At 36.6% G+C, this 15,171-nt stretch overlaps 1 protein-coding gene across 2 annotated transcripts in view; it reads right to left on the minus strand.

Moving 5' to 3' along the window:
* FAT3 (FAT atypical cadherin 3) overlaps positions 1–15,171 on the minus strand; it is a 643,002-nt gene that overhangs the window by 98,772 nt on the left and 529,059 nt on the right. For both annotated transcript variants that reach the window (XM_038568333.1, XM_038568332.1), the window contains exon 7: positions 12,762–12,901. In XM_038568333.1, the coding sequence (XP_038424261.1) occupies positions 12,762–12,901 (140 nt within the window). The remainder of the gene's footprint in view (positions 1–12,761; positions 12,902–15,171) is intronic.

Consider the following 15,171-nt stretch of genomic DNA (forward strand, 5'->3'; position numbering starts at 1 on the left):
AGAGTAACAAAGAGGCAGAGGAAGGGGAGGCAGGAACAGAGAGGTGACATCTTCAGAGCAATCAGAGCTCAACTGCAGGGTCCCCACACAGTGGCTCTCCCTCAGATGGGAGATGTCTAGTGAAGAACATGGTACTGGTGATAGCTAAAATATGAGGTTCTCAAGTTGTTTTATAAGGCATTTTCTTATACAAAAATTTGGGCAGATTATAAATAAATAATAGTAACCAAATAACTCAGTCATAGTTTAATGAACCCTCACATATTCAGAACTCAGCTTTGATGGTGATCAATTTATAGCTAATCTTGTTTTATATATGTAGTCATTCACCCCCATCTGCCCACACCTATTTTACTTTGAAGCACATCCCATAATTTCAGTATGTATCTCTAAAAGACAGGGACTCTTACAATAAACACACGCTACCATTATTGCACCCAAACAAAGAAAACAATAATTCCTTAATATTAAATATTCAGGGTGTTCATATTTCTGTAATTTTTTAGCATGCTATGTATTATAAAAAGAAACATATTTTAAAAAATCACGACATGCAAATAAGGTCTAAACATTACATTTTGTTGTTATATCCTTTAATTATTAAAGGATGTTGTTACATCCTTTTAATTCACAGGTTTTCCTTCTGTCTCCTTTTATTTCCTTGCAACTTTTATTTTGTAGCTGGTGGTGGTAAACAAACTGTTACCATTTTCTCTTTAGGTGCCACAGCCAGAATTTTGCTTGTTGCTTCCCCTCGGTTTTGTTCTCTATGTCGTTCTGTTCCCTGTATTTTTTATAAACTGGTAGTTTGAACTAGGAGACTTGATAAGATTCACATTAAATTTCCTTCTTTCTTCCTCTTTTTTTTTTTTTAACCAGAAAAAAAAAATTCTAATGGATGAGACAGTATATTTCCATCTGGATATAGATAATATCTAGTTCTCACTCTTGTTATGTAGTATTAGCAACCACTGATGATCATTACATAGATAACATTTATTCATTAAAAATGTAAAAATGGTAACATTTTAATTCTGATTTATTCCTCATTTGTTAGCTAGAAAAGTCCTAAAAAGAAACTTCTCTCTAATTTTTGGTTACTCTGGAAGACAATTTATTCTTATGACTTTACTAAAGTCATAATAAATACTTAATTCTTTCCTTTTGTTTACCATTTCAAAATAATGAGTTGGTTCTTCAGCTCCTCCTAAAGTGACCAATGGAGTATTTTTTTTTCCAAGCATTAGTATGAGATCATGAATTTCATCACAGCTGATATGTTTCTGTCCATTGTAGTTACTATACCTACTGATGCACAAATGGCCCTTCCTTGGCCAGTGGGAGTCTCTTCAAGTTGGCTTTTGAGATCTTTTGACATAATCCTAGTAGTCTTTGATAGCTTCTTTGCTTTCTAATAATTACTACTGGTGATTTTTTTCCAGGGTCACCTTGTACATTTTCTGACCCAGTCTTGTATTATCTATTTCTCTGTCCAAAAAGCATTGATTTCTTTTTATGTTAGAAATGGTGCTAGGAATGGTCATTGCTATTGGATTTGCTATTGTGTTTAATTTTTTTTCAGTGGAGAGAGTCAGCAAAGGTTTTTTTGTTCTTAGTAATCATTTCTGAGTTCACACTGACACTTCCAATTCAAAATTAGGGCATCATGGTCTTTACTTAATCTCAATCTTTTTATACCTATATCCCATGCTGAAACCCCACGCTGAAATTTCTCATGCTCAATAACATCATCACAATTATTCACTGTTCTATATGAAATACATGCACACAAGTCTCAGAATTACAATATAATATTGGTATTATAATTATATCACAACTCTGATCATCCAAAAGCAATTTAATATTATTTTTAGTTCTTTCAGTCCTCGAGATTTATCCCACTAGGGATATTCAGTCTCATAAGTATATTTAAAGTTTTTTTAAAAGATTTTATTTATTTATTCATGAGAATATACAGAGAGGAGAGAGAGAGAGAGGCAGAGACACAGGCAGAGGGAGAAGCAGGCTCCATGCAGGGAGCTCAACATGGGACTCGATCGCAGGTCTCCAGATCACACCCTGGGCTGAAGGTGGTGCTAAACCACTGAGCCACCTGGGCTGCCCCAGTATATGTAAAGTTACATTAGAGTTTTGTATGTAGATATGTAAGTTCATTTGCTTCTCTTTACTTACAAATTTTATTTAATTAATTTATTTATTTTTATTTTTAAAAGATTTTATTTATTTATTTATTCATGAGAGATACAGAGAGAGGCAGAGACATAGGCAGAGGGAGAAGCAGGCTCCCCGGGACCCTGGGATCACGCCCTGAGCCAAAGATAGATGCTCAAATGCTGAGGCACAAAGGTGTCCCTACTTACAAATTTTAAACTTGTTTTAATATTTAATTTTGTTTTACATTATATATAAAAGTACCATTTTCAAGTTTACAAAAAAAGTATGAGAGAAGGGTGAGAGGGCAGGGGCAGAGGGAGAGAGAATCTCAAGCAGACTCTGCACTGAGTGTGGAGCCTAATACTGGGCTCCATCTCATGACCCTGAGATCATGACCTCAGCCCAAACCAGGAGTTCAGTGCTTAACCAACTGTGCCACCCAGGTGCCACCAGGTAACGATTTTTTAAAGATTAATGTTATATTGTATCCATCTCTTTTTAAAAAATATTTTATTGATTTATTCATTAGAGACACAGAGAGAGAAAGGCAGAGACACAGGCAGAGGGAGAAGCAGGCTCCATGCAGGCAGCCCGATGTGGGACTCGATCCCATCCTGAACTGAAGGCAGATGCTTAGCTGCTGAGCCACCCTGGCATCTCCCACCTCTTTTGTTAATATAAGCATACTGTATACATTTTCCCCTGCCCCCTGATATGCCATGTCACTTAACAGCGTATCAATGATTCTCAGTTGAGGATGAGGGGATAAATATCCTAAGGGGATATTTAGCAATATCTGGAGATACTATTCATTGTCACAGCTGTGAGTTGGGGTATTCTTGGAATCTAATGGGTAGGGGGCAAGGATGCTGTTAAACATTCTACAATGCACAGGATTGTCTCTCAGTACAAAGAACTATCTGACCCAAAATGTCAATAGTGTCACTTGTTGAGAAACTCTGCATTATCATATTCTGAAGACCAATCCACAACAGTATAGAGATACTCTTCCAACGGGTAGATGGATTACAGTTAATTCAACCATTCCTCTCTTGATGTTCATGTAAGATGTTTCTAATTTTCACTCTTAGAAAGAATGTGCAAAGATGAACCTCGTGCTCATCTTTTTATATTTTTGCTACCATATATTTAGGTCCCTAGAATTGTGAGTTCTGGATCAAAGGATAAGTGCTTATATAGTTTTGTTAGTGATTTCCATATTCCTCTTCCCAAAAGTTTTATTAATTTGTATTCCTATAGCAATATATAAGAATGACTGTCTCTCACAGTTTTGCCAACAGAGTATGCACTCAAACTTTTGTATTTTTTGCCAATCTGATAGATAAAAAAATTTCAGTGTACTTGTAATTTGCCTTTCTCTTATTATGAGTAAGGATGAGCATCTTTTCATATGTTTAAGAGTCATTTGCATTTCTTTTTCTGTGAAAATTATTTATATCAGCTCATTCTTTTATGGATTAGATGGCCTTTTCCTTCTTTATTTTTGGAAGCATGGTGATAAAATTGCAAATATGTTTTCAATTTTGTCATTTAACTATTTTGCTATGGTGAGTTTTTTTTTTTTTTTTTTGCCATGCAAAAGCTTTTATTTTTATTTTCATGGAATTGAATACATCAATCTTTTTGGTATTGTTTCTGGACCCTAAGTCAGAGTTTAGAACATTTTCTACACTTCCAGGTTATAGGTGAATACATTCACTCAATTTTTTAAAAAATAGCACTTACATGTTTCCTTTTCTTACATTTATATCTCTACTCCATTTAATGTTTCCTATATTATGTGAGGAATGGATCCAGTTTTATTTTTTCCACGTGGCTTTCCATTTATTTTAATACTACTTTTTATAAGACAATATATTCCCCACTGATTCAAGGGGCTACTTTTATTGTATGCTAAGTTTCCATATGCAAATTGTTTATTTCTAGATTTTTCTATTGTATTCCATTGGTTCGTCTTTTCATATGCCAACATAAAAATATTTTTTTTCATAAAAATATTTTAATTACAAAAGCATTACAACATGTCTTAATTAGAAAAGTCAGGCCTTTTCTTTGTTCTTTTTAAGGGTTTTCCAGGCTATGTTTGCTTGTTGTTCTTCAAAATGAACTTTATAATCAACTGCTATAGTACCTGACAAAAAATTGATAGCAATTTAAATTGCATTATGATAAAAGTATAGGTCAACCATAGGAGAACTGATCTTTTGTGATGGAGTCTTCCTATCCAAGGATATAGTTTGTCTTTTTTCATTTGTTTAGATCTACAGTTTCATTTTTCAGGGATTTTTTAGTTTTCCTCAAATAGGTTTTTTTTTTTTTTTTTTTTTTTTTTAAAGATTTATTTATTTACTTGACAGAGAGAGAGAGCAATGGGAGGGGCAGAGGGAGAGGGAGAAAATCTCCAGCCAACAGTACTTGTAAGTCATGCCTGAATGAAGCTCATCGAATACACATATTTTCTCTGTAAGGCACATCATGTCCTTCTTGCACTTGGGAACATGAGATTGCACGTCAGTACTTCATTTTGGGGTCTTTCAAACAGTGAGATTACCAACAAAGAACACAAAAATGCAAAAAAACCTAGCACTAAATGGATTGCAAAAAGGACACTTGTATATAGCATAAGACAAGAAGGCAGAGTGTCATCTTGTTAAATAGCAGCAGGGAAAATATTTTGCTGCTCTGTGCATGTCCAGAAATGACCACAAGGGTCTGAGAAGATTGATTTTGGGATTACAGATAAATTTCAGAGATCATCAATGTATAGCCAGCATCTAGCCCAGGGCTGGACACTTCGCAGGCACTCAATAAATGTCATAGTTAAGTATTTAGTATTTTGATAGACAAAGTTTAGACAGAGGTAATACCACATATTTGATTCTCTTCAGCCATGATTCAGGTAAAATGATGATTATAAAGAAGGTGATGACCATCATAATATTAATAGTGTAATTTAACAATAACAAAAATGACAACAAGAAAACTCTTAAACATAGTAGTAATAATAGTAGCAGCAACTAAATCAATGATTATGTATTTCTTTATATTTTTATAGTACTTAAAAAAAGTTTTTATTTTTGTGAGTTTTTTTGAATTTGGGGACCATATTAATTATTAAAAGCACCTGAGGGTGCCTGTGTGGCTCAGTCGGTTGTGTCCGACTCTTGATTTTGGCTGGTCGTGGGATTCAGCTCTCTGTCTGGCTCCAAGCTGGGCATGGAACCTGCTTGAGAGTCTCTCTCTGCCCCTCTGCTGCCATGCAAGCACTCTCTTGCACTAAAAAAGAAAAGAAAAGAAAAGAAAGGCACCCAAACTCATATCCAAAATGTGCAAACTCCAGGGAGTGCATGTTGAGGAATTAACATTTGTTTTACCTTTTTCTTTATAAATTTTATAATGCAAATTGCTTTATCTATTTGCATTGGCTAATACTTCTAGCACAATGTTAAATAGTAGTGAAGATGGTGACCTCCTTGTCTTATCACTGACTAATGAGAAAGCTTTTACCAATTCTCCATTACATAATATGCAGGCATTTGGCTGCATTCTAGAAAATTATTTACTTTTAAAAATAAATGTGGTCAGACCATGGCTCTTCTTATAAATAGCTGCACTGTCACTCACTTTGGTTGCACAGGTGCTTTTCAGAGGAAGAGAAAAGGGCAGTGTTATGACCTCTGTGCTAGGAAGACCTGCCCAAAGAGTGAGTCTCACATGGAAATAAGATTTGGCTGGAGTTTATGGTAAAAAAAAAAGGGAGGGCTGAGAAGTGTGCCTGTGAGTTTTAGGTATTGTTTTTCATCTTCATTGTATTTGGAAGGTCGTGCTAGATTCTTTGATTGCCAATTCTTTCCTTTAAAAAGTTCAAGTTAACTTAGTCAAGATGCTAAAATATTTGTGTTCACAGAAGCAGCTATATTAACGGGATAAAAAAAGCCTTTCCAGCCAGCAAGGCTGCCCTGACCTTCGGGAAGTTTCAAAGTTGATGTGCTCCTGAAAAGCTTGCCTCTTTCTGCTTGCTTTGTCTTGAGCCTAATCTACAGTCAGAACAAGTGTTTCTCTGTAAAAGACTTCCTTTTCCTCATTTGCTTTTTTATTTCCCACAGTTGGGGCCATTTGTGAGCTCCTGAACTAACAAACAAAGCAAAGTAACTCTCAAAGATGTTGTGCTCAAAATGGTAATTGAAAGGCCCAAAGAAGTACAATGGAATCAAAGCAGGAGGAAACCTGAATGTAGGAAGTCTCTTCAGAGCTGTATTCAATGCTGCCCACCACAAACACTTTGGGTTTTGCAGGCTCATCTAAGCTAAGTATGGGTAGATGCCAAGCTTGGCTTTACAAAGGCTCATGGAATGAACTGTCCATGGGGCGAGTTATAGAGTAAGGCCTCTGTCTTTTATTAGAACCAATTAAATCCTAAATTACTGAAACTGTGTTCTGCCTCTGTTGGCATTTCGAAACCAATACTTAAAACATTCTACATGATTTCAATAGTAATGCCCCCTGTATTCTCTCCAAGCTTACAAATTTTGTTTTTGAATATATAAGTAGAAAAATCATGTTGGTTTGTTTATTTAACAATTTATAAATCCACATCATATTCATTTCTTAAGCTTTATGGTCTCCAGGGTATCAATGGGAAAAATGAGAATATGAGAAGTTAAGGGGGGGGCGGTGCCCAAAGTTCCAATGGCAAGGCCAGTTTAAATTAGTTCATATAGAGCCTAACTCTACACTCATTCCATTCTACCATTTCCATGTGTACTTAAATTATATACACATTTATTATAAATGCACCTAACATGTATATGAACAGTTATGCATGCAAATATTATATGTCTTGCTATACAGAAATCCTAACTGACACAAGAGATAATTGATATGACCATTCTCATTCTGGGAACCTTAATCATAGGATCATTCTAAATAGAAAGTTCCCTGCTGCCTTTAAAATTGGAATCCATTTTCAAAAGCTGATTTACTTGTAAGTTGTTAGACAAAAATCAATGACATTCAGTGAAGTTTTATTGTCATTATTTTTTTACTAGAAAGTTTCACCTTAGAGTTGGCTTTCTGCCTTATTTGATCTCTATAGAATTGTACTACTTCTAGCCTTTTCCCAACGTAAATGTACAAGGAAGCTTGTGGCTACTTCCTTTTTCACCTACTAAGAGGGAGATGATGCTAAAGAAGACAAAGGAAGTATCTCTTGGGAGTTCCTGCATCCAGGGAATCATGGAGCAGCTTCGGCAAAAGTAATTCATTTAAAAAGTAATTCAATTTAAAGCAGGAGCAAGATGGAGAGAAAGGATAAGAAAAAGTCTAAATCCTCAAGATAAAGTCTGCATTTTGAGGAAGGAGACCAGCAAGGAACTCCCAACGCATTGCTTAGAGACAAAAGAAGAATGGAATCCTCAAGGCTGTGAAGAGCAAGGCTACCCTGAGGAATGCTGGTCCCAGACCTCTCAGCCCCCTTGAAAACACACTCTTTGGCAGAAAACCTCTGCGGCTAATTAACTCAATTAACTGCTTTTGTGGGGCTGAAGAAATTTGGAGTTTATCTGAAAGATTTTTAATCTAAGGTTTGGCTGTGGAGCATACAAATACAAGCTGATTTTCCTATATTTATAAATCAAAGCAAGACTTGAATAAGAAAAGCATATTAAAATCACCAAAGTACATGTCACAAGTCCCTGAATCAAACCAATGTAATTTTTAGATTATTATTTGGGCATGAATATCTCTGCTGTCTTTCATGAATAACTATGAAAGATGCACACACAATATTTTATAGTTATCAGGTTTATTATTCCAATTTAAGTTGAGGATGAGACTAATAATAAAAGCTGCATGTGTCCAGCACATCACACAACTCAAGATATCTCAAAAGATCTTATTTTAGGGGTGCCCGGGTGGCTCATTTGGTTAAGTGTCTGCCTTTGGCTCGGGTCACGATCCCAGGGTCCTGGGATGGAGCCCACCTTGGACTCCCTGGTGAGGAGTCTGCTTCTCCCACTTCTTCTGCCCCTCCCATTGCTTGTGCTCTCTCTCTCTCTCAAATAAATAAATAAAATGTTTTAAAAAGTAAAAAAAAAAAAAAGACCTGATTTTATTCTTATAACCCAAGAAGTATGGAAGGTATTATCCCCATTACATAGAAGAAATTGAGTCTCACAGAGACAGAGCCACCTGCAACTGGTTAAGTGCTGACTTAAACTTGGGTCACCTGATTCAAGGTCAGTGCTCCTTCCCTTAAAGCAAATGCTTCCCCTAATGAATCATATATTTTGTATATACAGATGTGTAAGGGAAACTTTCAGAGATAGCTGATTTTGAGAAGAAAAAAGTGGGTTTGGACCTCTTTACTTGTGTACACCTAGGGTGGTCACCCAACCAATCTGTGTGCTGGTTCCTCACCAGAAAAATGAGTATAATGATAATATTTGATTTAACTATTCACGGTAAGTTGCTGGGAATGAATGAAACTTAAGAAAGAAGCTTGGTTAAGTCTCACTATGCAAATATCAGGCATTATGTATTATTATATCTTTCCATCCATTGATCCTTTGGAAGAGCCATGCTCTAAATTTACTTACACTTGCTACGAAGACACAATAGCTCATATAGGTTTGATAGATACATGGGGAAAGTTGTTAAACCTTTTAATTTCTCATCCTTGGTAAAGTGTGTCCCTGTGGCCCATAAACTCATCAGGCTGAGCAGAGGCAATGAGGGGATGGGGTATTTTGCTCTCTCCTCTGCATGTATGGCTGGCTATGAGACATTCTAACAACCATAGGTGGCACTGTGTCCCCCAGGAAGCAATCTTAAAAAGCGTCCCCCGCTCATAAGTAGTAGAGCCAAGTGAGTTTCTCTTCCTGCCTTAGAATAGGTAACAAAGATTTGTCCTTGCTTTTGAGAGGTGGCACAGTGCAGTGGTTAAGAGAGCAGCCTCTGGAATCCAGATACCTACGTCTGAAACCTGATCTACTCAAGCTACGTAATCTTGTTTTGCCTCAATTTCCTTTTCTGTAAAATGAAGATGACAACAGTTTCCTACTTCTAACATAACAAATTACCACAAACTTGGTTTAAAACAACACCCGTTGTTATCTCCTGTTAACTCCTGTAAGTCAGAAGTTTGGGTACAGTGCGGCTTACTTGAGTTAAGAGTCTCATGAAATCAAAGTCAAGGGGTCCGCGGGGATGTGTTCCTTTCTAGAAGTCAGCTCCAGGCTCATTCAGGTTGTTAACCAAATTTAGTTCCTCGAGTTTGGAGGCTTGAGGTCTCTGTTTCCTTGCAGGCTGACAACTGGAAGCCCTTTCAATACCTAAAGGCTACCTGCATTTCTTGCCACATCACCTCCTCCATACCTGACCTAGCAATGATGTTTCAAATCATCTCACATTTGAAATCTCTGAAATCCCCTTTTGGTGCATCTCTTCCTACTTTAGCTGGAGAAAGTCATCTGCTTAAGTGTTCATTTAGTACATCGGAATCTTTAGAACTTGAAATCCACAGAACCTTTTTATATTCTGTACGCATGCTAGGGAATCTCTGTAAGGAAAAGGATATTTATTTGCCGCCAGATATTGTAGCTCTGAGGCACAAGAATCCTACAAGTTGGGACAACAGAATAAAAATGAAGATGAAGGAAGGGTTTTCATGTATACACAGAGATCCCTGAGGCTCTGATTTATTTGACATTTGTGAAGTAAAATTCAACATGTTGTTTCTGGCTGATTTGAAGCCCTTGTCATAGATGTTTTATGATTCCAAAGGAACAAAGTAGAGAAAAGTTCCCAAAGGAAAACTGAACAGGTGTTTTTGGGCTACAAAACATTTATTTAGTTATATGGCGAAGGGTATCTCTTTGATGGTGGAATCATTAAGTTGCCTAGGGTTATGGGGTGGAGCATGCTTTAGTGATTTCTAAGAGAAATCTAGAATGCTTTCTCTCTCTCTCTCTCTCTCTTTTTTTTTTTTTACCAAAACATCTTTTTGTAAAAATGTTCTTGATACTGAATGCTTTGACTAATTGAGAGAGCCGCTTCTGTCTTTATTGTCAGAGGAGCTGTGGCAAATGTGAGCAGAGGTCTGGATTGACAGAGGCTGGGGGCAGGGTAGTATTCAGGCCCAAACACAGACTTAAGGACGGAGTTTTCCTGGTGGTAGTAATGGTGACACACAAGTTTAGACTTTGGAAATAGTTAATTCTTACTTCTTGAGAAGCACCTGTGGAGACACAGAGTGACTTGGCAGTTTTAGACAAGAAAATCTCCTGCTACCTTTCATTAATCTACTTAGCTTTGGCCTTGCCAAAGGAAAACTCTAACTTCACCCCAATTCTCTAACTCTTCCCATAGGCTCTGGAGAAAAGTCTAAGGTGCATTCATCTGAACTAAAATCAGCCAAAGTAGGACTTGAACAATGTGTCCATTGTCTTATAATATATGCTTCCAAGTTAACTTTTTTTTTAAATGTGTGTACATCAGTCATCTGGTTTTAAAACTGACTCACTGTGACCCTAGGCATCTAGCATAGCTCTTATCACATGGTATGAAACCAAGAAATACTTGTGGAATACATGCTGTGAAATGGCTTCTCATCTGGTCCTAATGAAACTCTAAAAGAAGAGTTTCATGGACTTTTTTTTTTTCAGTTAATATGAATCAGTTGTGTGCTTTGAAGATCCAGCCTACCTGCCATGAAGGCCCTGCTGACTAAAAACTACTATTTGTTCACTCACCCTAAACACATTTATTTTGTATCTTAAAACATTCAGGGCACAATGAATTACCATTTAATCCAACTGTTATAAAATCCTGGAGAAAGGTATGGAAATGAGTATGGTTCCATGCTTTATTTGTATTTTACTCAAATATGTCTTGTGTTTTTAAACGGTGCTAAAATGTTGAGGTTGGCTATACTAAGAAATGGCCAGTTCTAAGAGTAGAATGAGCAATAAAGACTTAGCAATCTTTCAGTGGGTTGCTTTGTATGTCTTTGGGGCTTGCTTTTAGATTGTGTGAGTCCCATTGGATCTCAACCATGGTGTCCTTTCCAGGAGTCTGTATTTTAGTCTTGAATATCCTCTGAAGCAGTACAGACTTAAGTAGGGAGTCTATATAACTTATTGTTCCAACTGGGGCAATGTTAAGAGTGAATGGGATAACTATTAATAGTTACACCAGTGCAACAGGTGTAAATGGGACTCTGTCGGGTAATTAGGGCTGTATAGTTATCCTAGGAAAAGACATGGGTTGAAGGATCAGGACTCATCACATCTGGCTGCTTTGTCTCATGCACATCATGTTCTGGGTTTCAGTGTATTTGAATGAAAAGAAAAAGGTAGAGTAAGTCAAGGTAAGAAGTAAAGTAGAAACAAACGCTAATGTTTCTTTAAAATTTCACCATTTTATGATTATGAACAGCCTCAAAGGAGAAAGTCTTACTGTATTTTTGAAACCGTTTCAAACTAAGAGGCAGCACGTGAAACAATCTTCCTCCTTTTTAAAACTACATAGTTACAAGAGCTTACATCACCTCTCAAATCAACATTTGCTAACTTTAGGGTTGGCAACAATTTCGTCTTTGCTTCCGAAACACTGTGTTAAGTCATCTCAGGGCACATTTGGGCTGAGCAGGACAAAGAACCTTGATTGATTAGTGATGGCTTCTGGGGTCATGAGAACAGGAGAGAGAAGCAGGGAGAATGGAAGGGGGATGGGACATGCGTGTGTGCCAGTCCTCTCCAGTAACTAGCCTATGGCCTCTGGTGCTAAAATAGAAAACTAAAAAACTCTTCTTATATTTAGAGTAAATCTGCCCCCCTATTGATATCTAACACTGTGTTAGTCTCATCTAGAGATTTTTTCCCCCTCCTTGCTCTCAATGCCCTTTCATCAACACTCAAGAGAGTCCAAGCAATGGCCCTCACCCTTGGCTGCTTGTTAGAATCATATAGGATCTCTGTGGATGGGGCTGAGGGTTCAGTGGTTTTGATACCCTGGGGCCCATGATCAGGGGAATTCTACTGTGCAGCCAGGATGAAGGACCATTGGCATAGAGGCTAGTGTTAGAGATGGCAGCCAGGGCACCTAAATCAGTCTTTGTTCTTACTGAAGCCTGTGTGACCTTGGACATATCACTCATCTTACTTTGTTAAATGAATTTAGACTCTTAGGTGCCTCTAACTCTAACTCTCAGACTGACAAATGAAAGGTAAAGAATACACTGGTGCATTGACCCAGACAATATACACGTCCTCTCCTTTGTAAATTCAAGGAAAGTTGACTTTGTTGTCAAAAAGATAAATCTACAGCAACTGATCAAGAAGCAAACACGTATCAGTCTTCCATGCATGAATAGTCACAGCTAAGTGATACAACACCATTGACAGAATTCTTTTTCTAGGTTGTTCTCTTAAATGTTTTTTTTTTCTTTTTTTTAAAGGAGGAATCCATAAACATCATTTACTAGTTCCAATACATTCTTTGATCACTTGAGCCACTGATTAGCAGAATATTGGGCATTCTCACCATTTAGTAATTTGACCTCTTACCTGAGTCACAGCAACATTTGTCCCATCGGTAACTTCCACACTCATGTTATAGATGGATCTCTGTTCTGCATCCAAAGGTTTTGCAATGACAATGGTCCCAACACCTTTCTCTGCGTCAAAAGAGCTGTCAAAATTCCCCCCTGATGGTTTCACAAAAACAACATTCAATTAGCATATCTGAGAAGTTATTACATCTATTGAAGCATATAGCTTTAAAGAGAGCTCTTATATAGAAATATTTTTGACAGGTATCCCTATGGCTCAATTTTGTACATCTTAAATGGGACCTCTTTATTTCCAACTTAATTTATATTTCCAAACACAGCCTCTACAATGCCTTACAAATGTCACAGAAAATAATGTATTGCAAAGAAAATCCTCAGTACTAATGTTAGAGAAGTAAAGTATAAACTGACCCACTAAAATATTTAGAAAGCTAAATATGTCCTCCAATCCCTTATGGTTTTTCTGCTAAGAATTTGTAGACTTTTCTGCTTTTCTAACATAGATTCAATTCTAAGTAAACAAACAGTCCGATTAATAACAAAAATGTGTAGACACTCTTAAATCTATTCTAGGATTGATGGTAAACATTTGGTTGGTAAAGTTCAGATTCCCTCCCATAGATGTCAGAAATAAAAGTATGAATACTAGAAAATCAGAAAAAGCAAAAAAAAAAATTGAGTTTCATATAAAAAATTCTGTATCTGCAGTTGGGATATTTACAGACAAAAACTTTTTTTTTGCCATCTTGACAGTGTGAATTATTTTTTTGCCCAAAAAGGTAGCAAGTTTATGGCAGATTTACAAAATGAAATCAGGAAGAAGGTAGAAGAATACATCAGTTTATGTGACTTCAACTCATAAAGCAATCAGTATGAAAGTTTAGAAAACTTTCCTCCCCCTTCCATCAGACCAAGTATAGCCTACAATCTGTGAATAATGTACTAAGCCAATACGGGGCGTTTTGAAATTACTGTAGCTGTTTCCATCTCTGTGAACTAAAATGTAGTTTATGATCTTTCCTAACATGAATTTTTTTTTAAGAGAGAGAAAAGATAATGGTACAAGTGCTGGACTGATTTTAATTAAGTATCAGTACATGTTCACAAGCTCTATTTGTTTTAGTCTGAAATTCCATGATGTCAATTAATTCTGTTCTTGGATAGTAATTTTATTTAGCTACAGCACATAGGGCAATGCACTTATTTAATTTCATATTTTAGAAAAGACCTTGGCTTCTCTTACATTCAACTTACTTTGCATTTCATTTTGCTGATCAGTGAGCAATACTATTTACAATTTCTACAATATTACAATTACAAATAAGTGAATGACTTAAGGGAAAAGAGAATTTTACCTGAACTAGTAGAATTTGATGTACAGTGACAAAAAATAAATCATATGGTTTACATAAAAACAAACAAACCAAAAACCTGGTCATATATATTTCAAATACTTATTGCTTGCAGCTGTCATATACAGTTCAGATTATTTAATTGCTAGCGAGAACATAATTGCCCTTGACATTTAATTAAAGTTATGGAGATACGGGGGACCACAGAATTACTTGTAGATGATATATTTTTCAGAAATTTCATCTAAAAAGAGACTCATCTTCCAATTAATACCTTTAATTGATTTACTAAGGAGCAGTTAATGTGAAGTCCAAAAAACTCTTTTGAGGAGCAGGAGAAGGAGAAAGGGGAAGAAATCAGGCTTAACAGGGAAGCAAGCCCCATGTCATAGATCTCTTTCAAAGAGAGTGCTTCCTATTGATAACCACATGATATAAAACATAAGGCTGATTCAAGCATCTTGAATCACCAGCCTAATGAGCAAAGAAAAATCATTTGCTATCAACTGGTACATTCTGAAAAGAAATTTTGCCATGGAAAGTCTCTTTTTTTTAAAAGGTATTATTTATTTATTCATGAGAGACACAGAGAGGGAGGCAGAGACACAGGCAGAGGGAGAAGCAGGGTCCCTGCAGGGAGCCCTATGTGGGGCTTGATCCCAGGATCTCAGGATCATGACCTGAGCCAAAGGCAGATGCTCAACCACTGAGCTACCCAGATGCCCCACCATGGAAAGTTTCAAAGGAAGGACATAAAATATGTCAGACCTGTGTGCAAGGGAGGAGTAAAATGCCATTACCTGTGTTGCTTGGGTGGGTATTACTTCATATTTTAAATCACACTTAAAATCATTTTTTAGAATCTTTTCCTAACCAGATTGCTACTTTATTAAATATGAAATCACATTATTTTCGGAGGATGGGGGCAGGGTTAGGATATAGCAAAAGGTCATCTTTCAATGTCAATTATTTCTGAAGGTGGAGATTTGTAGGTCAAGGAAAAATGGAAATTATGCAAATTATGAAACTTTGGTTTGCTCCCATTTAAAGATG

The sequence above is a fragment of the Canis lupus genome, chromosome 21 (assembly GCF_011100685.1).
Source record: "Canis lupus familiaris isolate Mischka breed German Shepherd chromosome 21, alternate assembly UU_Cfam_GSD_1.0, whole genome shotgun sequence".
Taxonomy (NCBI): Eukaryota; Metazoa; Chordata; class Mammalia; order Carnivora; family Canidae; genus Canis; species Canis lupus.